Source organism: Pleurodeles waltl, chromosome 9, assembly GCF_031143425.1.
Source record: "Pleurodeles waltl isolate 20211129_DDA chromosome 9, aPleWal1.hap1.20221129, whole genome shotgun sequence".
Classification (NCBI taxonomy): Eukaryota; Metazoa; Chordata; class Amphibia; order Caudata; family Salamandridae; genus Pleurodeles; species Pleurodeles waltl.
In genome coordinates this window covers 1080256389-1080277707 of record NC_090448.1, presented here as the reverse complement: position 1 = coordinate 1080277707, position 21319 = coordinate 1080256389, and the positions used below count along the sequence as shown (strand labels likewise).

General features: G+C 45.9%; 1 protein-coding gene across 12 annotated transcripts in view; it reads left to right on the top strand.

Moving 5' to 3' along the window:
• Window positions 1–21067, top strand: part of LOC138260331 (uncharacterized) — a 58811-nt gene extending 37744 nt beyond the window's left edge. For all 12 annotated transcript variants that reach the window (XM_069208727.1, XM_069208732.1, XM_069208729.1 and 9 more), the window contains 2 exons: window positions 9855–10018; window positions 18764–21067. In XM_069208727.1, the coding sequence (XP_069064828.1) occupies window positions 9855–10018; window positions 18764–20318 (1719 nt within the window). In that variant the 3' untranslated portion in view covers window positions 20319–21067. The remainder of the gene's footprint in view (window positions 1–9854; window positions 10019–18763) is intronic.
• Window positions 21068–21319: the final 252 nt, after the last annotated feature.

Genomic DNA, 21319 nt, shown 5'->3' with positions numbered 1-21319 from the left:
GTTTGCCAGAGCCACTTTTGTGTGTTGAGGTGTGTGCATGCTGGTCTGATGGTGTGCTTGGGATAGGTTGGGGTACAGGGGATTGGGTCTGGGTGGAGGAAGTTGGAGGGGGGAGGCTAGACACAGGGACAATGGCTGCCATCAGTGCTGAGGCCAGAGATTGCAGGGTTCGATGATGGGCAGCCTGACCAGAATGAATGCCCTCCAGGAATGCATTAGTGTGTTGCAACTCCCTTTCTACACCCTGGATGGCATTCACAATGGTAGACTGCCCAACAGTGAGTGACCTGAGGAGGTCAATGGCCTCCTCACTGAGGGCAGCAGGGGTGACGGGCAGGGGCTGAGGTGCCTGGGGCAAAGGTGATGCCCACCCTCCTGGATGAGCGTGCACGGAGCGAAGACTGAGGGGCTGCTGGGAGGGTGGTGCTGGTAGGGGGGGGGGGGGGGTGGCGGCTGTACCTGTAGAAGTGGGGGGCACAGATGGTGCCGCCACCACAAGGTAGCTCCCATCGGAGGACGAGTCCGTGTCGCTGTTTGCTGATCCGGTGACCGACGTGAAGCTCCCCTCACCCTCCGTCCCACTGGTGTATTCTGAGTCTGTGGTGTGGCCCTCCATGGCCATGTGGGATGCAGCTTCCTCGTGCTCCGGTGCCACTGTACCTCCGCTTGATGATGCTGATGCACAAAAGAACAGGGAGAGCACAAAAAGGGATGGGGAAACAGCAAAAAGACAGGTTGAGTGCATGGCTTACCGCTACCGTTGGCGGACAATACAGACACAGCAGCCCCCTGCACTATGCCGTGCTCTTGGCCTCTACAGATGCAGTTCCTGGGATATGGCCTACATGGCTATGAGTGTCATCTGCCCACATAGATGACACAGGGGCATGTATACCTGTACTTGGCACTCTACAGAGGTGGGGTGGAGTGGCACATGACCTGCATTCTGGAGGGGCCTAGCCTACAGAACGCGCCCTGGCCTAGGGAAACCCACAGCCCTCCTCCCCCACCCAGACCCCTCCACTGCGCGCAAAGTCATCAGAATGTGAGTGTACTAACCCCATGTGTCTGCTGTGATGCCCTCATGCGCCCATCCAACTCAGGGTAGGCCACCTCCAGGATCTGGAACATCAGGGGGGTCATGGTGCGACGGGCACCCCTCCCACGTTGGGAGGCCATCCCCAGCTGAGCCTCTGCCGTCTTCTTCCTCCAGCGGCGAATGTCCTCCCATCTTTTACGGCAGTGGGTGCTTCGTCTCTGGTGGACCCCCAGGGTCCGGACGTCCTTGGCGATGGCACGCCAAATATCCTTCTTCTGGTGGGCGCTGGCCTACATGACATGTACAGGGGAAGAAGAGAAGTCATTAGCAACATGCTCCGTCGAAGTGAGTGGCCCACATCTCTACCCTTGCCATGTGGCACATGCATTCACAGTCCTTCATGCTCGCAGAACGCTTCCCCTTCCTACTGACATCCAGCCCTCTCCACCCAGGCATAGCCCATACAACGTGCTCCCTGTGTACTTACCTGTTGGTCTGGAGGAGCGTAGAGTAGCGTGTACTGGGGGAGGACCCCGTCCACGAGCTTCTCCAACTCCTGTGCAGTGAAGGCTGGGGCCCTTTTCCCAGACGCACCAGCCATTGTCTCTTCCAGACCGAGGTCACAGCAGCACTTGCAGTGTTGGTCCTCTCCTGTCGAAGATCAGGTATTGAGTGATTGAACAGATAGAAAATGGCGGTCACGTCCGCGGCGGTGCGTATCATCACCGCCGGCGCACTTCATCATTGGCTCCTGGGACCTATAGGGTCCAATGTTAACCAATGCAGCATTGCGCCGCAGTCTACGACCGCCTACCGCGACGGTGTACACCGCCAGCGCAGTTACCTCACATCCCATTGTCCCAGTTTAGAGGTCAGGCAGCCGCTATTTCAGGGGCCCACATGGCTTCATTTACAACTGCGTCACACATACCTAGGCCTAGACTCAACACACATACAGGAAGAATTTTGTATTTAATGTCGTGTTCTGTGTAGCTGTGGGTACATACCTCAGAATTGGTTGACTCTGTGGTCGCTGTTGTCCTTCTTAGGCATCGTCAGCTGGGACATTTGAGGAGATGGCAGAATCCTCCGGTGTACCGACCGCTGGTGGACCTGTTAACAATGGAGGAGCGACATTTAATCATCACCTACAGGTTTGACCGTGCCACAATCCAGGAACTGTGTACCCAGTTGGAGCCAGACCTGATGTCACCAATCCGCCATCCCACAGGAATCCCCCCTCAAGTGCAGGTGCTATCAGTGCTCCATTTCCTAGCAAGTGGGTCATTTCAAACAACAGTGGCCATGGCATCAGGGATGTCCCAGCCTATGTTTTCCAACGTGTTGTCCAGAGTGTTGTCTGCCCTGCTGAAACACGTGAGGAGCTACATGGTTTTCCCTCAGGTGGAGGATTTGGCTACTGTTAAAGGTGACTTCTATGCCCTGGAGCATATCCCTAACATCATAGGTGCCATTGATGGGACCCATGTAGCTCTGGTCCCCCCCGCAGGAGTGAACAGGTGTACAGGAACTGAAAGAGTTATAATTCGATGAATGTACAGATGGTATGTTTGGCAGACCAGTACATCTCGCAGGTAAATGCTATGTTCCCTGGCTCAGTGCATGACGCCTACATCCTGCGGAATAGCAGCATCCCGTATGTGATGGGTCAACTCCAGAGGCACCGTGTGTGGCTATTAGGGGACTCTGGTTACTCCAACCTGTCATGGCTACTGACCCCAGTGAGGAATCCCAGGACCAGGGCAGAGGAATGCTACAATGAGGCCCATGGGAGGACTAGGAGGGGGATCGATCGCACCTTCGGCCTCCTGAAAGCCAGGTTCAGGTGCCTCCATATGACAGGTGGATCCCTATTCTACTCACCAAGGAAGGTGTGCCAGATCATCATCGCCTGCTCTATGCTTCACAACTTGGCTTTGCGACGACAGGTGCCTTTTCTGCAGGAGGATGGTCCAGATGATGGTGTTGTGGCAGCTGTGGAGCCTGTGGACAGTGATGAGGAGGAAGCAGAGGAAGAAGACATTGACAACAGGGACTCTGTCATACAGCAATATTTCCAGTGATACAGGTGAGAACACATTCCTGCCTACTACAAGTACTTTCACACTTCTACCTCTATCCTGTCTGTCAATTTGAAGTAGTATTTGCTAACTGAGTGATACATTTCCATTACGGTTTCACAGGTGTGGTTACCAACGTGTGTCATCTGCTTGCATCCTTCATGGGCTTGTGATGTGTAACATAGGTATGTTGACATTACATTTTCGAACGGTTTTTGTCATTGTCCTAGATATTACAATTTTTCAAAATCACAGACTGACTTCAGATTGTTTTGTGGTTCAAGGGTGTTTATTGAAGTGCTAATTATTGGAGGGGGTGGCAAAATGGTGATGGGTGATGGTGGAGTAATGTCCATGGCAGAGTCCAGTCTATTAGTCTCACAGGTGCTTTGCCCATATGGGCATAGGAAGTGGAGCTGGGGCAGTTCCAATCTGGACAGGGTAACAAAGTGGGACAGTGGGAGGATGTAGGAAGTTGGCTCTGTATGCAATATTTCAAAGTATGGAATGGTATGCACAGAGTCCAAGGGTTCCCCTTAGAGGTAAGATAGTGGCAAAAAGAGATAATACTAATGCTCTATTTTGTGGTAGTGTGGTCGAGCAGTAGGCTTATCAAAGGAGTAGTGTTAAGCATTTGTTGTACACACACAGGCAATAAATGAGGAACACACACTCAGAGACAATTCCAGGCCAATAGGTTTTTGTATAGAAAAATATCTTTTCTTAGTTTATTTTAAGAACCACAAGTTCAAGATTTACATGTAATACTTCAAATGAAAGGTATTGCAGGTAGGTACATTAGGAACTTTGAATTAGCAAAATAGCATATACACTTTTCATATAAATCACATATAGCTATTTTAAAACTAGATACAGTGCAATTTTCAACAGTTCCTAGGGGGAGTAAGAGTTTGTTAGATTTTGCAGGTAAGTAAACCACCTACGGGGTTCAAGTTAGGGTCCAAGGTAGCCCACCTTTGGGGGTTAAGAGCACCCCCAAAGTTACCACACCAGCAGCTCAGGGCTGGTCAGGTGCAGAGGTCAAAGTGGTGCCCAAAACGCATAGGCTTCAATGGAGAAGGGGGTGCCCCAGTTCCAGTCTGCCAGCAGGTAAGTACCCGTGTCTTCGGAGGGCAGACCAGGGGGGTTTTGTAGGGCAGCGGGGGGGACACAAGTCAGAACAGAAAGTACAGCCTCAGCAGCACGGGGGCGGCCGGGTGCAGTGTGCAAACACGCGTCTGGTTTTCAATAGGAATCCATGGGAGACCAAGGGGTCTCTTCAGCGATTGCAGGCAAGGAGGGGGGGGGGGCTCCTCGGGGTAGCTGCCACCTGGGCAAGGGAGAGGGCCTCCTGGGGGTCACTCCTGCACTGGAGTTCGGATCCTTCAGGTCCTGGGGGCTGCGGGTGCAGAGTCTTTACCAGGCGTCGAGATCTGAGGAACAGGCAGTCGCGGTCAGGGGGAGCCTCGGGATTCCCTCTGCAGGCGTCGCTGTGGGGGCTCAGGGGGGGGCAACTCTGGCTACTCACGGTCTCGCAGTCGCCGGGGAGTCCTCCCTGAAGTGTTTGTTCTCAACAAGTCGAGCCGGGGGCGTCGGGTGCAGAGTAGCAAGTCTCACGCTTCCAGCGGGAAACGCAAGTTGGTTTAAAGTTGCTCCTTTGTTACAAAGTTGCAGTCTTGGGTGAACAGAGCCGCTGTCCTCGGGAGTTCTTGGTCCTTCTAGAGCAGGGCAGGCCTCTGAGGATTCAGAGGTCGCTGGTCCCTGGGAAAAGCGTCGCTGGAGCAGTGTCTTTAGAAGTGGGGAGACAGGCCGGTAGAGCTGGGGCCAAAGCAGTTGGTGTCTCCGTCTTCTCTGCAGGGTTTTTCAGCTTAGCAGTCCTCTTCTTCTTAGGTTGCAGGAGTCTGAGTTCCTAGGTTCTGGGGAGCCCTTAAATACTAAATTTTAGGTCTGGTGGGTTAGTAGCCAATGGCTACTAGCCCTGAGGGTGGGTACACCCTCTTTGTGCCTCCTCCCAAGGGGAGGGGGTCACATTCTTATCCCTATTGGGGGAATCCTCCATCTGCAAGATGGAGGATTTCTAAAAGTCAGAGTCACCTCAGCTCAGGTTGCCTTAGGGGCTGTCCTGACTGGCCAGTGACTCCTCCTTGTTTTTCTCATTATCTCCTCTGGCCTTGCCTCCAAAAGTGGGGCCGTGGCCGGAGGGGGCGGGCAACTCCACTAGCTGGAGTGCCCTGTGGTGCTGTAACAAAGGGGGGTGAGCCTTTGAGGCTCACCGCCAGGTGTTACAGTTCCTGCAGGGGGAGGTGTGAAGCACCTCCACCCAGTACAGGCTTTGTTACTAGGCACAGAGTGACAAAGGCACTCTCCCCATGTGGCCAGCAACATGTCTCTAGTGTGGCAGGCTGCTAAAACCAGTCAGCCTACACGGATAGTCGGTTAAGGTTTCAGGGGGCACCTCTAAGGTGCCCTCTGGGGTGTATGTTACAATAAAATGTACACTGGCATCAGTGTGCATTTATTGTGCTGAGAAGTTTGATACCAAACTTCCCAGTTTTCAGTGTAGCCATTATTGTGCTGTGGAGTTTGTGCATGACAGACTCCCAGACCATATACTCTTATGGCTACCCTGCACTTACAATGTCTAAGGTTTTGCTTAGACACTGTAGGGGCATAGTGCTCATGCACTTATGCCCTCACCTATGGTATAGTGCACCCTGCCTTAGGGCTGTAAGGCCTGCTAGAGGGGTGACTTATCTATACTGCATAGGCAGTGTGAGGTTGGCATTTCACCCTGAGGGGAGTGCCATGTCGACTTACTCGTTTTGTCCTCACTAGCACACACAAGCTGGCAAGCAGTGTGTCTGTGCTGAGTGAGGGGTCCCCAGGGTGGCATAAGATATGCTGCAGCCCTTAGAGACCTTCCCTGGCATCAGGGCCCTTGGTACCAGAGGTACCAGTTACAAGGGACTTACCTGGATGCCAGGGTGTGCCAATTGTGGAAACAAAAGTACAGGTTAGGGAAAGAACACTGGTGCTGGGGCCTGGTTAGCAGGCCTCAGCACACTTTCAAATCAAAACTTAGCATCAGCAAAGGCAAAAAGTCAGGGGGTAACCATGCCAAGTAGGCATTTCCTTACAGAGGACTATCAGGGTGGTCTCATTTCCTGGCAGGGGTCTTGCCATCTTGCTCTGTCCTGTTCCTGGATCTCAGGGACCGCTTGCGGGGTGGTTCACCGTCTGCAGGGGGTGGGGTGCTGGTGTGGTGGTCCTGTGGCGGGGCGTCCTGTCCACTAGCGCCGGCGGAGGTGGTGGGCAGTTCATCGTCCAGGCTAGTGTCAGGGGCCCCTTGAAGTGCCACGGTGTCCCTCATGGTCTTTTGTATGTCCTTCAGCACCCCTACGATGGTGCCCAGGGCGCAGCTGATGGTTCTGAGCTCCTCCCTGAACCCCAAATACTGTTCCTCCTGCATGCGCTGGGTCTCCTGAAACTTGGCCAGTACCGTTGCCATCATCTCCTGGGATTGGTGGTAGGCTCCCATGATGGAGGAGAGGGCCTTGTGGAGAGTGGGTTCCCTTGGCCTGTCTGCCCCATGTCGCACAGCAGCCCTCCCAGTTCCCCTGTGTTCCTGGGCCGCCGTCCCCTGGACCGTGTGCCCACTACCACTGCCCCCAGGTCCCTGTTGTTGTTGGGGTGGTGGGTTATCCTGGGTTCCCTGTAGTGGTGGACACACAGCTGATTGACGTGTCCTGGGGACGGAGGTATGGGCCCGCTGGGTGGGTGCTGTGCTGGTGTTACCAGAGGGTGGAAGGTCAGTGTTGGGCTGTGCCTGTGCGAGGGGAACCGACTGTCCGAGGTCCACGATGGTCCGGGCTGGTCATCTGGATCCAGTTGGCCAGAGCTGCTGTCGTCACTGTGGGCCTCTTCTGTGGGTGGAGTGGAGATGTCTGGACCCTCCTGTCTGGTGACGTTACGTAGTGGTCCCTCAGGGGTATAAAAGCATGACTATTGCATCTGTGTGTGTCATGGTGTGCAATGGGTGGGTGTGCGTGTACCCCAGTGCAAGCATTCCTGTGTGGGGGCTTGTGTGAAGATGGTTGGGGGGGGGGGGGGTGTTATGGGCATGTGCAGTGGGCATGCTTTAGTGATGGGTGTCCATGCTTTGTTGTGTCATGCAGGGCTAGGTGTAGGAATGGGTGGTTTGTGTTATTAGTACATTAGTGAGGAGTTGGAGTGATAGGGGAGGGTGTGAGGGTGGGGTGTGTGATAGCATGCAGGTAGGGTGGGGGATATGATAGTTAAGATTTGACTTACCAGTGTCCATTCCTCCACCGACTCCTCCGAGGCCCTCTGGATGCATAATGGTCAAGACCTGCTCCTCCCATGTTGTTAGTTGTGGGGGAGGAGGTGGGGGTCTGCTGCCAGTCCGCTGAATCGCGATGTTGTGCCTGGAGACCACTGAACGCACCTTCCCCCGTAGGTCGTTCCACCTCTTCCTGATGTCCTCCCGATTTCTTGGGTGCTGTCCCACTGCGTTGACCCTTTCCACGATTCTTCGCCATAGCTCCATCTTTCTAGCTATAGAAGTGTGCTGCACCTGTGATCCAAATAGCTGTGGCTCTACCCGTACAATTTCCTCCACCATAATCCTGAGCGCCTCCTCCAAAAACCTGGGGTGTCTTTGGCGTGCCATGGGGTGGTGTAGGTGATGTGTGGGGTGGTGTATGTGTTGATGAGTGTGGTGATGTGTAGTGGTGGGGGTGGTTTGTACGTGGATGTTGTATGGGTGATGGTGTTGTGTGCCTCTGTGTGGTGGGGTTGTCTATTGCTGTCTGTCGCCTTCGTCTCTAATTTTTGGTCGTAGGGGTTTGTGGGTGATGTGGGTGTGTGTTTTATATTGTGATGGGTGTGTGGGAGTGGTGTTTGTATGTGTATCAGGTGTGTGTATTTGGAATTGTCCAAAGTGGCAGTGGTTTAGAGATGTGTGTGTATTTTGAGTGCAGCAGTGTGTACCGCCAATGGAATACCGCGGTTGAAAGACCGCCGCGTGGATTTGTGGGTTGTAATAGCATGGGCGTGTTTCTGTTGGCGTGACGGTGGAGGTTTTGTTTTCGCCAGTTTATCACTGACCTTTGGTGTGGCGGACTTGTGTGGGTGTCTGAATTTCGGCGGATTCCCAACAGTGGGTCGTAATAGCTGTGGCGGAATTCCACGGCCGCGGCGGTGTGTTGGCAGTCTTCTGCACGGCGGTAAGCGGCTTTTACCGCCACTGTTGTAATGAGGGCCAGAGTCTTGTGCCGAATGTTGCCAATATTCAGTGTGTATGAGAACACTGAAAATAATAGGAAGTGGGGAACTTGTTCACCTGGCTAAGCTGAAGTGATGAGAAATTCATCTTGATAGTCAAGACAAAAATTGTGAACAGTGAGTAAATGTCTAACTGGTAGACAGCACATACCTTTTCATGCTACTACAAAGTAAGGTATCAACCCCATTTTGATAGAGACAGTAAGTCTTCCTTGGCAATTAAAGACTGCCCAGTATGTTGTATGGAAACAGAGTAAAACTGGATGAGAAAGCCATACAAGAACGATTGGGTACTGGCATTAGCTATGTGCAATGGGGAAAGATGCTGGGTTCCATTGGAATGCCTGCAGATTTTTTTTTTAAAGACAGTCACTCTTCAAAGGTTGTAGGATCCTAAAATTGTTGAAATACCAAGAGTTGGTTGCAGGTGAATTTACAACAGTTCACCGTGACCCTAATACACCAAAGAGGAGAAATTAATAGTTAGGTTTCCTTTGCATAGACCTGTATCCTTCTTCAGTACTGAAGCCATGATTTAGTCCAAAATCATTGCTAATAAATTGCTGGCCTTTATCACATCCCTGGTGCACTCGGACAGTCCATGTTCATACCTCGGAAATTCACCAAGCGTAACCTATGCTGAATATCTGATTGCATTAATTAAGCAGATGGAAATCTAACCCTGTACAAGAATCTTATGATAAATAATGATCTGTTAATCTCTTGCTTGGATATTATAGGACGTCCTGTAGCCATACAGCATCTTTCAGTTAAATATGTCTTATAAATAACCCTGGTATAGAAGTCTGGGATAAATTAGTCTTGAAATGTGGCTTGACTACCTTTCCTTCTCAATGGCTAATCATGAAGAACCACCCTAATTCCCCTCATTGATTGATAGTAGATTCTCCAGAATGATTAAGCATCCTGTTTTTATTTGCTTCCACTCTTCAGTGTTTGGACCTCGGAATTTCAAGAGTATAAAGGAGATTTAAATAAATAAACACATTTGAAGTACATTGCTTTTTTTTAATTGTTTAGATTAGCAGGTGAAAATATGGCAACAAAACATTTTGGATGTTTCCTTCTCAGTGCTGCAGTGCAAGGTGAATTGGGTCACATAGCCTCTAAAGTTTGCATCAGTCAGTGCCTTGGCTTTTTACATAGTGGTCTGCACAGATTTCGACAAGGGCATAGCTCAGCCTTATTTTTCAAGCAATGCGCTTACCTTTCAAGGCAGACTTATCTTGTGTTCTTGCAATTATTTTTGGAGTGCAAAGACAGAAAATTGTTAATAGTGAGAGTAAAATGGGGATGGCTTTCAGAGACAGGGCTGTGTGTCCTTTAATGATTCCATGACTGTGTGAATAGAGTATGTGCTGAGAATTTGGTATTCCTATTTACACTTTTCTTTTCACAATTTGTTGTAGATTTCCACTTGCACTAGAGTTTGTTCAAAACACTTTCTTCCCTCTGATTTCATGCGGACTCTCACCGGAAAAAGAAATCTGAAGCCGGAGTGTGTACCATCAGTATTCCAGTGGTCTGAAGATGCACCAGCACAACTACAGCCCACAAAGAAGAAAAATTTGGGGTATGGTCCCTTGCAGTGACACGTATATACTATTGCTGTTTGTGTATCCAAATCATTGAAGTTATCGGGACAACATTAAATTGAAATGATGCTTAAAGTTCAGCAACTATTCAAAAATATACTTAACGGTAATATTGCAACCTTCACCATTACTCGTAAATAACGTTTACAACTATCGATATTTTTTGAAAACCCGGAAACATTAAGGCAAATAACCTCTGCCATGGAAACATCATTTTAAATATCTGCCATATCTTTTTCTTTTACACAGAAGGAACATTAAATCAAAGTTCCTCCTGTACAGCCTCTTTAAATCCGTTAACCCAGGCGGGGCGCCATTGCTAGATTATGAAACAAATCCTTGCTTTCATACGCATCCAGTGTGGTGACTGAAACTTACTAGTTTTTGCAACAGGAATTGTATTGTTTACATTCACTGTTGGTTGCCACTTAGTTTTCTGTCTAAGTGGGCTAGGATACACAGAATTTGACTCCTGATAATCAACTTCTTCCGCATTCACGTTCCCAACCCGCTATGCTAATCCAGTATGGAACAAATGAACAAACGTTGCTTCTTTTTCTTGTGCTCCAAAAATATCTTTTTGGTAGATACTTCTGGTTTGGTTGGCTGAAATGCTCAGCGCTTGCACACTCCCTAACCCTTTTATCATTGATTGAATGCATCAGTCTCCTCATTGTTTCTAGTTCAAAACCCAGTATACGCCACTATGAAAATTCTTTATTTTCCTTAATGCCCACCCCTTTTAAATACTAACATGACCCCTTCATCTTCTAGTCTATCATTGTAGGAAGCTGGCTCTTTATATAGTGGACCAAAAAGATGTACACTGTGCAAAGAGTGAAGGCAAATCCCAAAGGTATCACAGAGGCACAAATGACATCCCAAATGCTCTTTTTTATGGTAGTGTGGTCGAGCAGTTAGGCATATCAGAGAGTAGTGCTAAGCATGTAGGGCACACACACACACATACAGTAAATGAGGCACACACCCAATAAAGAAATCCAACACCAGTTTATAAAAACAACATTACTTTTATATAAATTTAGATAACAAGATAACCAGAATCAGGTGAGTACTTTTCGGGATATGAATTTGCAGAGGTGCTGTGGTCAGGGACTTGCTGTGGGTCTTGGTGACCTGGTGAGGAGGGGAAACAGGGCAGTGGGGCTACTCATCTGAATGGCCTTGTGGGTCCGGACGCCCCCTCGAAGATAGTTCTGCTTTGGTGCTGTTGGAATCTGGATTGGACATCCAACAAGCCTTGGTTGCTGCAAGGGGTCAAGTACCCCAGGTATAGCTGTAGGGAGCCTCTGGATGAAGGTAGCGTCTCAGGACTTCAGTGAAGTGGCAGGGCTCACGTCCTGGGCTCCAAACAGTCTTCTCCTGGCTCGTTGATCCCTCAGAGAGCCCGATGGTCAATGGGCCAGAGAACTAGACGTTGCAAACAGTGCCTGCAGATGCAGGGAAGCAGCTCCTCTGCTTCAAGGAAGTTCTTGCCGATTGGCAAAGCACTGAAAGCTCTCCCGGTTTCTTAGAGGCTGCAGCAGTGGGACAGATCAGTTGCTCCTCAAGGGTTTGGTGCAACCGGCAGGCTGGCAGGGTTGGCGCCATATTAGTCGTGTACCTAGTATCTCAGACGCAGCAGACCTCTTGTCCACTCCTTCTTTTATGTCCAGCGAAAATATGTGGTCCTGGTATCGGGGGTCCTCTAACTACTCAATTTAAGGGACATTAAGAGACGTGAAGGGTAAAGGGCGATGGACTTTTTACCCTTGGGGTTACTAAGTCCCTAGATGACCACTTCCTTTGGGAAGTGGGCATCACTCTGTCCCAGAATTCCTAATTCCACCACACACAAGATGGTGGAATTCCTTAGGCTATGTTCATTTCAGGCTGGTCGCCATAGGGCTGTATCCATTCTGGAAATGCAACACACCTTCTACATAGCTAATGTTCCTACCTGTCCAGGTGCTAAATGGGCCATGGAGGCACGGGTGGGGGTCGGCATCTCCTTCCGAGGAGAGCCAGATCTACATCTTCTTTGAAGTTTCCTGCCTTGGAATGGTGATTTGCAGGTCATCCTGTTGGGAAGGGTGTGTAACACCCCTGCCAGAGCAGGCTTTAGTTCCTGACCGTCAGAGAGCAAAGGCTCTCACCCCTGGGGGTCAGAAATTCGTCTGTTGGTGGCAGGCTGGCTAAAACTAGTCAAGGAGCTCATCAGCAGTTGGTAGGTTTTCAGGGGGCACCTCCAAGGTGCCCCTGGGTGCATGTATTAATAAATCCATAACTGGAATAATTGAGAGTTTATTAATACGAGATTTTTTAGAACAAACATCCCTAGTTTCAGTGAAGCCATCATGTAAACTGGGGAACTCCTATCGATCAATGTCCAGCACATACTTAAAATGGCTTCCCTGTTAACTTACTATGTCTAAGAATCGTCAAAGACAAAGCAGGGGTATGTCTGCTCTTGCAGATATACCAAGTCATTTTATATAATGCACCTTGTCTTAGGGCTGTAAGGCCTGTTGTAGGGGCTGACTTACAAATATTACATTTAATGTTTTGGGAACATGGCACACAGACTGTGTATCATTTCGTTTTTTCACTTTTTAGAGCACCTTATCATGTGGTCTTCAACGGCAGTCTGCATGAGGTTGCCGCTGGGTCCTTTAGAGTGCAGAAGCTGTGCTGCAGCTCTCAGGAACCCTCTGTAGTCCGGATGCCCTAGGTTCCAAAGTACCATCTACAAGGGACTTACAAAGGGTGCTACAGAGCCACTTGGGGATCAAATGACCAGGGGCCAGATGTAGCAAGCAGTTTTGCCCATTCTGTTTCTATGGGAAAATGTGTTCGTACATATGGCCCCAGGTGTCTTGTTTTGGGAAAGGTACACTGGCACGGGGGACCTGGTTAGCAGAATCCCAGTGCACATCAGTCAAAGTTGCATCAAAAACAAGGTCAAAAGTGGGCTGGGGGGAGGGTTCTTCCACAACCAGAACTCAAGTTCCTGACCTCTAGTGTTTGCTGCTATATCAGCTGTCCACCCAGAGGTGGTTAACCCTCCCCCCGCTCCTCAATGATCATTTAAGAGCAGTAGAGATGTGGACTCTGGCCTGATATAATCATTTTGAGTCTTCTAGTACAAGAAAGGTGAGGAGGCACAGTAGTGTGACAAACAATTCTGACTCAGATTTTGCCTCTATCTCTTCTATAGATTGGAGGGCTTTTTCACCAGTGGCTATAGTCTGCTCCGTCATGAGGTTCTTCCATGTCTCTTTCTACAACCTTTCCAGTAGGGCTGCAAGGAAGTTCAATATTGAGCTAGTAACAGAGAACGTACAGACATTGTGTTTAAACGCTGTTATAAGCTCACACTATAGTTTCTTTTACTTTCAGGACCTCTGGAGCCAATAACAAAGGTGCTTTCCAATCCATACTCCATGCTCACAGGAAAATCATGGAGAAGAAAGTACATTTGTCAAACACTGATGCAGGACTTCTGAAAGAGATCACTGTGGCAAATTAGTTTGTGGTTTCTGATGCTAAGAACACAAATCAGTGCATTAGACTTAGACTGTGCATTAGACTGTACTTCTTCTAATCCCTCGGGGGGCAGAAAAGTAGGACTTCTCTGGAAGAAGGCTTTTCAAACATCTGCTGGGTTTGATAGAGACATCACAAAACAAAATAAAATGAAATGATGGCTGGAGTGTTGAAACTTTTTAAACACTCACCCCCAGTCACAGATCTGGGTTTAATGCATCGTTCTTTTGCTCACCACGTCACCCCAGTTTAGACCCAGCCATATGCAAATCAGTCTTGAGCATGTTCCCCATAGGAACAGTCTAGCCTGAACTGCTAGGCCAGGTCCTGACTGGACAAGGAACAAGCATCCTAGGACCGGTTATAGGGTATCACCTTTCATCAGCCAGGCTAGCTTGAATCCAGTGACGCAACGAGCAAGGGACTACGTCTGGGCATACCCCTGCCACTTAGGGTTTGATAGAGATGCAAGTTCTACCGCTGTCAGCAGCCAGTATCATGAATCCTTGAGGATTTATGGAATCAGTTTGTGGAACATTTCTTGAGACCAGAGGATTTTCAAGAAAGTATCAAAGAGGTCATACTTTAATCTGACACTCTTATTGGTCCTGCTAGGGGCACAGCTGATCTGGTTGTGGCTGCATTTTAAATTCAGGATCCATCAGATGCTCTACCTTCATGACTATCTTCATGACTGAGGCTAACGTACCTAAACCATCAGCACAACAGAAGATGACCGAGCTATCTTTTAACGGTGCTACACTTTGTGGGTCACAAACTAATGAGCAGATATAGAAAATGAAAATCAAAGCAGAAACCCTGAAATCTGTAGGGTTGAAAAAGAGGAAAGAATTTTCAAAAGCCCATTTTTGTGGTTATGACATGCAACATTCACTCATTTCATTCTGGAACTACAAGAACAGAAACCGGCAATAACAACTCAGTCTTTGTAAAGACATAGGTCTTCCTAAGGCAGAGGGAGTGGTCAACATGCTGCAGCGGGTCCCCAGCATTTCACACCAACCTTACAGCTTGGCAAACTGTCCCAGAGGATTCATGCCCTACCTGATATTACAAAGAATAAATACAAAATCAAGTTTTCTGTTGCTCCTACAAGAGTACCACCCAAGGGGAATAATTGTGCTATGCTCGATTAGTTGGAAAAAAACAAGTTACTTCGTAAGAAGAATGCTATCGAGCCAGTTCCAAAACATTAGTGGAACAAAGGTATTCTTGCTTCTTTCTGATCAGGAATAAGAGACTCAATATAGAGTTCCATGTAATTTGAGACTTGAAAAAAGCAAACAAATGGGTCAACAAAGAACACTTTTGAAAGCTAGCCCCCTATTTATTTTCTCTATTATTCTGCAAGGGAATTGGAGGTGTGCCTTGGGCCTTCAGGATATGCATTTCCATGTACTCATCTTCTCCAGAAACTGGAGTTTCTTTTGTTTCAAAGTTGGCAATAAGCTTTTGCAATACAAGGTACTGCTTTTTGGGCTAATATCAGCTGGTAGAGCATCTTTGAAAGTCATAGCAGTTGTCCCAGCTACACCTCACAGAAAAGGTGTCTTCATGTATCCATACCTGGATGACTGGTTGGTAAAGACAAAATTATGTCAGACCTTTTTGAGCAATATCCAAATGACAATGGAGCTTCACCATTAGCTTGTTATTCAAATCAACTTCAAAAATCTGCTCTTGAACCTACTCAACTGACCCAGTTACCCGAACCTGAATCTAGACATGTAAGACCTGAGACACAAAGGTAAACTTATACTTTTGGGTAGGTTTACTATTTTTCCATTATTTATAAGCTGTCACTCAATAGTAAGTTTGTAACAGCGCGAGACCCTGCAGTAGGGACTGATAATTCCAGACAAAAAAATATTGGCCTGCTGCAGGGTCTCCACTATTAAATCATACTTTGTGAATATCAAACCACCCGAAAAAAGGTTTGACTGCCCTATCTTTTTATGTGCAGAGTTCTTCGTGCCATTTGTGGAGTCTCGACAATCGTTAAGTTACTATTAATCGTAGTTTGTGAATAACTAAAAATAAATAGTATACTTGCACATTTACCTTTTGTGAATCGGTTGCAAGTGGTGTCTCTTTTGCTAGAGAAGTTTATGTGTTTATATTCGTCAGAAATTCCTTGAATTTCAACAGATACAATATTTATCAAACAGACGCAGCCACAGAAAACATCTTGTTGTCACTCTGAGTTGTCCGGTTCGTGTGGTAAGACTGGAAGAAAAAGGAAAGGATCTGTGGGCCTTATGTATTGTTTAACGTCCAGATGACCACTTGGTTCAGTGTGCAGTGTGCACCATATACTAATAACGTCTGGGGGAACTTGACAATATGGCGAACAATTTTGGCTAGGAGGTCAATAATACTCCATAGCGTTCAAAAAATCTGTAGCTGTGGTTTTTCGGTCAGCAGAAAAACCAGTCGGCAAGGATCTGCACTTTCAGGATATGTACATCTTCTTCACATACATTTCCTGAAGTGGTGTTTTGGTTGTGGCATGCTATTATAGAGTGGGGCAGGTTGCAGTGGGCGAAGAGTTGGATATTCAGAGGAATGATTTATTAGAGTCGGATGAATGTAATCTGGCTTATCGTATATTGTGGAATCCGTACAATTGTAGTGACATTGATAAAACTAAAGTGTCACAGTTTCCTGTGAAAACTTGAGAAAGGCTTGTGTAGCTAGGATTCATTCAGGTGATACAATCTGTTAAATGTTCATCCAAATGCTCAGACGTTGGTGAGTGATACATAGAGGCTGCATAATGAAGAAATAACTTGCTTTCAAATCTATCCCACCATATAAAGTGGATACATTTCTACACTAAGAGGAGAGGCAGTTTATTCAAACCGAACCCTGGGTTATACGCAAGCTAGCTTTCAGTCTGTAATGGCAAGATATGTCTTCCAATTGTGGAAGGTACTTTAATGTTTTAAGCAAGCTATTGAAATGATCTTTATAAAATGGCTAATGGAATGAAGTTGGTGTACAAAAAATAAAATGTTAACTCTGACAAAGCTGAAAATCTAGAAAAATGTGTGCTGGTTTAAACTATTGTTTGGACTTGGGTCTAAAGTTTTCTATATTAGCTTAAGAAACTGAAAAGTAAGGCATGGGCTTATGTTTATAGGATAGGGCCTCTTTAACATTACATCTGAAAACTACTTAGCCTTCCAAACATATGGACAACAGCCCCCCTCACTTCTTGAAAAATGACAGTATTTCTTACTAGATCTGTACTCTGGCAGGTGTATCTAGTAAGATATACTATCCTTGTTCAAGAAGAAAATCCAGGCAAGACTGTAGATCTGAAAACCAGAGATAGAAGTTCTGTAGGTATGAGAACAAAAGTTTCATTTAGTCTTCATCTTTTGATTTATGGACACAAAAAAGCAACATTTTCTCTCTCTCTACTTTGGGTCAGCCACTAATTCAAATCAAAAAGAACCTCACCAGTGAGGCAAGGGGGGGGCAGGATTTCTGTATGTAGGTAATCATTTGTAAATAGTGAGAGTTTGTGATTTGCACACACCATTGTACAAATGTGTCTTGGACACATTTTGCGATTCCCAGCGGGTCGCAAATAGACCGATCTCATGAATATTAATGAGGTAGGCCTCTGTGACACATTAAAAATCACAAGAATCACAGGGATGGTGGCCCACTGGGGTCAGCAAACCACCATATCTGTGATTGCTTTTCAATAAAGCAATACATTTTTTTGAAATGCAACACATTTGGAAAACTGGATGCGTTAAAAAAAAAAGTTTTATTTTCATTTTATAAGAGTGGGCTGTGGGACCACTGCCTGCTCTTATAAAAATGTCCTCTTGTGGACCCCTTTCTGATTGCGAGTGGGTTACAACCACCTTGATGGTGGTAAATTGCAAATATTTTGCAACCACATTTCGGTTGCAAAACATTCATGCATACCACTGTGATTAATTTTTAAGAAGAGACACCCTAAACACACCATTCCTAATACCGAATCACAAATCCAAATTGCGTTTCGGTAACAGGTTACCGAATCACAATTTGGCCTTTGTAAATCTAAAAACGTGTTTTTGCATTTGCAAAATGCTTGATTCTGCGAATTGGACTGGACATTTGGCCATTAATCTCTCTGCCTTTAAAAATTAAGGGGGTTATTACAACTTTGGAGGAGGTGTTAATCCGTCCCAAATGTGACGGATATACCACCAGCCGTATTACGAGTTCCATAGGATATAATGGACTCGTAATACAGCTGGTGGTATATCCGTCACTTTACCGTCACTTTTGGGATGGATTAACACCTCCTCCAAAGTTGTAATAACCCCCTAAATCCTGAGCCCTACATTTGCTCCCTGGTCAGCGATCAGCATCTTGCTACCTATTTCCATCCGCATAGTGCTAGTATAAGATTTAGGAAAAGGGTACTTCTCCAAATTCTTTTCAGTCAAAAAGAAAAAGTCTTGATATTAGACACTTCAAAAAATATGTTACGAGCAGGACACTTCATTATTGTATCTTTGGTGTGAATCATGTCATTCTTTTAGGAGAGTGAAGTATTTTGCCCCTAGGTTTGTGGGCTCTTGTTTACACCTATTTCGTCAGTTTCTCCAAAGTCCACGGCGTTGGTTTACAGTGGGTGGCTCCATTATCAGTAGCAAGTGTGTATATTTAGTATCATCTCAGTCCTTAGAGTAATCACCGGCCAAATGTAAAATCCACTTTTGAAAGTGCTTGTTTTCAGATTCCACGTCAGGCATGCCATTTCATAATTATTTCTTTGTTTCATCCTTGAACCTCGGTGGGTATAGAGGGTTTAACCTAGCATATCCCAATATACCCACATTAGCTCTGCTATTGGCTAAAGAATTAGGTGTAATTTATCACTAGGTCTGGAGCACTATTTTTGCATTGTTGTTATGAATTACTAGATAGTCTCAGTGTCTGCCCAAAACATTTCATAGCACATTTGAAACCTCCCAGAACCTCAAATAAATTAGGTAGCACGGGCAATTTGTGCTTTAGATACAATTTGTGAAGTTCCCCTTCAACAGTGTTCTACTACCTGCCTGCAAACTGTTGATTTGAACTAATTTACTTGTGCTAATACATTGAGATCAAATACTAAAATGTAATTGTCTTTTTGTGTACAGGACAAATAAGAACACTCTGAAATCTGTTCAGCCTGTACTGCAGACTCAATCCGAACAGACGAAAACAATGGAGACTGTCTCCTTCTTGGATCACTGTTATGACATTCCTCCCATGTCTGATTCAGAAATGCTGGTGGCCGCTCGTGAGGAGATAGCAAGGTTGCAGCAACGCACAGCCTTACTGGAGGGCAAATTATTTTTTTTGGAACGTTTTTCAAATGATTCTAATATGATTTATTTCTACACTGGATTTATGGATTATGTTACATTGAAAGCGATCTTTGAGTCTCTGAGACCATCTTCAGCCAATGCAGTGGTGTGGAAACAGTGTCAACAGGATGCAGAAACTATTGTAAAGAATGATGGGACCAGCGAGGATACACTATCTCTCATTGATCAGTTTTTTCTATTTTTGTGCAAAATTCGCCAAGGATTCCTTGAGGAAGACCTAGCCATAAGGTTTAATGTTTCACAGTCTACAGTAATTAAAATTATAATTACTTGGGCTAACTATCTGTACATTTTGTTTAGAGACTTGGTGGTATGGCCCAGCAGAGAGATAATTGACCAACATATGCCAGACGTTTTTCAAGCTACATATCCTCGAGCACGAGTGATTTTGAGTTGCATTGAATTAAAAGTACAGGCATTCAGTTTTCCTAATCTGCTAGCTAGACCTTTTTCAGTGCAAAATAAGTACACAGTATTTAAAGGCCTTTTAGGGATATCCCCTCACGGTGATATCATCTTTAAAAGCCCTCTATATAGTGGTTCTACATCTGAAAAAGAGATTACAAAGTTGTCTGGTATTTTGGAATTACTTGAGCCTAATGATATTGTAATAGCAGCAACGCATTTTGAAATACAAGAGGACCTTCAAGGTGTAAATGCACATTTTGTGGAATACCCATTTCCAATTCATGTGAGTACATCTTCACAGGAAATGGATGAGGAAATCGTGGCAGTTGAAGAGGTACTAGTGGGAGAAGCACAGATATCTACAGAAGAGCCAGTAACGTCAGTGGAGGAGGCACAAATATTGGTAGAAGGAGCAGGCCCAGTTGGACAAGTGTCTGATGCAGTGGTAGAAAAGTTGCCAGACACTGCTGTGGAAGAGGTACCAGAACCAGAGGAAATGATATCAGAAACGGTTGAAAAAGAGGTGCCAGAAACTGTTGCAGAAGAGATGTCATCCACAGTTCAGGAAGAGGTGCAAAATACAGATGGAGAATTGATGCCATCCATTGTTGGGCAAGAGTTGTCAGTAACATTTCGAGAAGGGATGCCAATAGCAATGGAGACAAAGGTACCAAACGAAAGTAGGGAACAGACATCGTATGCGGAAGAAGTACTGATCGCTCTGGAGTCAGAAGAGGATCACTTTTTGGAAGTCAGTCAAATGACCCCGTTAACAATCCATGTCGAAGAAGTTCTAAGTAGAATGAAGGAATATCATCTTTTGGACTCAATTATCCCATTGACTTTAGAAAGCATAATACATCAGTTGTGGGTGGTGTATGCTGGACTCACAAAATTAAGTGACTCGCAGGGTTAATTTGTCTGCATTTTTAAATTTTATTTATGTGGCATTCATTGGACGGACACCTGATAGGCAGTGAGAGAAGCTTGTGAGCAATTAACTAACGTGATCATATGTTTGACTAAACATCACACTTCTTGTAGGTTACTTTGTACTTCACATTAAATCAAACTCCTGTGTTTCTGCCCAAGCAAATGTTTTTCTTTCCAACATTTACTGCAATATCCTTTACAGAAGACTATGGAGAAGAGTCTGCAAACTAGAACAGAGGATTTTCCTTCCTCGGGCAAAGAGAAGTTTGTCTTTTACCATATACCTAACCACCCTTCCAACTGAAAACAAAATGCACTGTACCTAAAACAGTATTGTGCTTCCACTGCTTACAATACATATGTGAGCTTGAGCATGTTATCGCTTTAACATATATTTATTGTGTTTAATGAACCGGTTTCTTTTCAACATGCTCAGCTAGATTGAACACATTACTGTTCATATATTATTTAAATATCTTTTATGATATTGTATCAATATTAAATGAAAGATTCATCAGCAAATGTCCATGATTCCTTCTTTCAATTCAAATGCTGTTTTATTCCCAGTGGTACCACCCAGGTATGGTATTACTTCATTTGAATTTCTACGATTCAACAGTTTATACAATTCTCCTAGAAAACCGATGGAAAACATAGCGCATGTAAAATCCCGTAAACCGAATGTGTTGTAATAATCTCTATATGTAAATTAAAATATATATATTTATTTTATTCATTTTTCGTTACTACGTGTACAGATTCAACAACAACTTTACACCAGTAGATCCACTGTGTTTACCCCCACCCTGAGACCACTGATTGACCAAGTCTGCCCACCCCTCCACACTTCGCTCTTTCCAAGTCCAATTGGGGGCTTCGGGTTTAGATGCCCACCGTTGTATATATGCATTCCAAGTGCCCCAGACCTTTGTGGATTTCTTAGCTCTTGATAAAAATTTCCTAGATGATTTTGCAGCTGTTCGT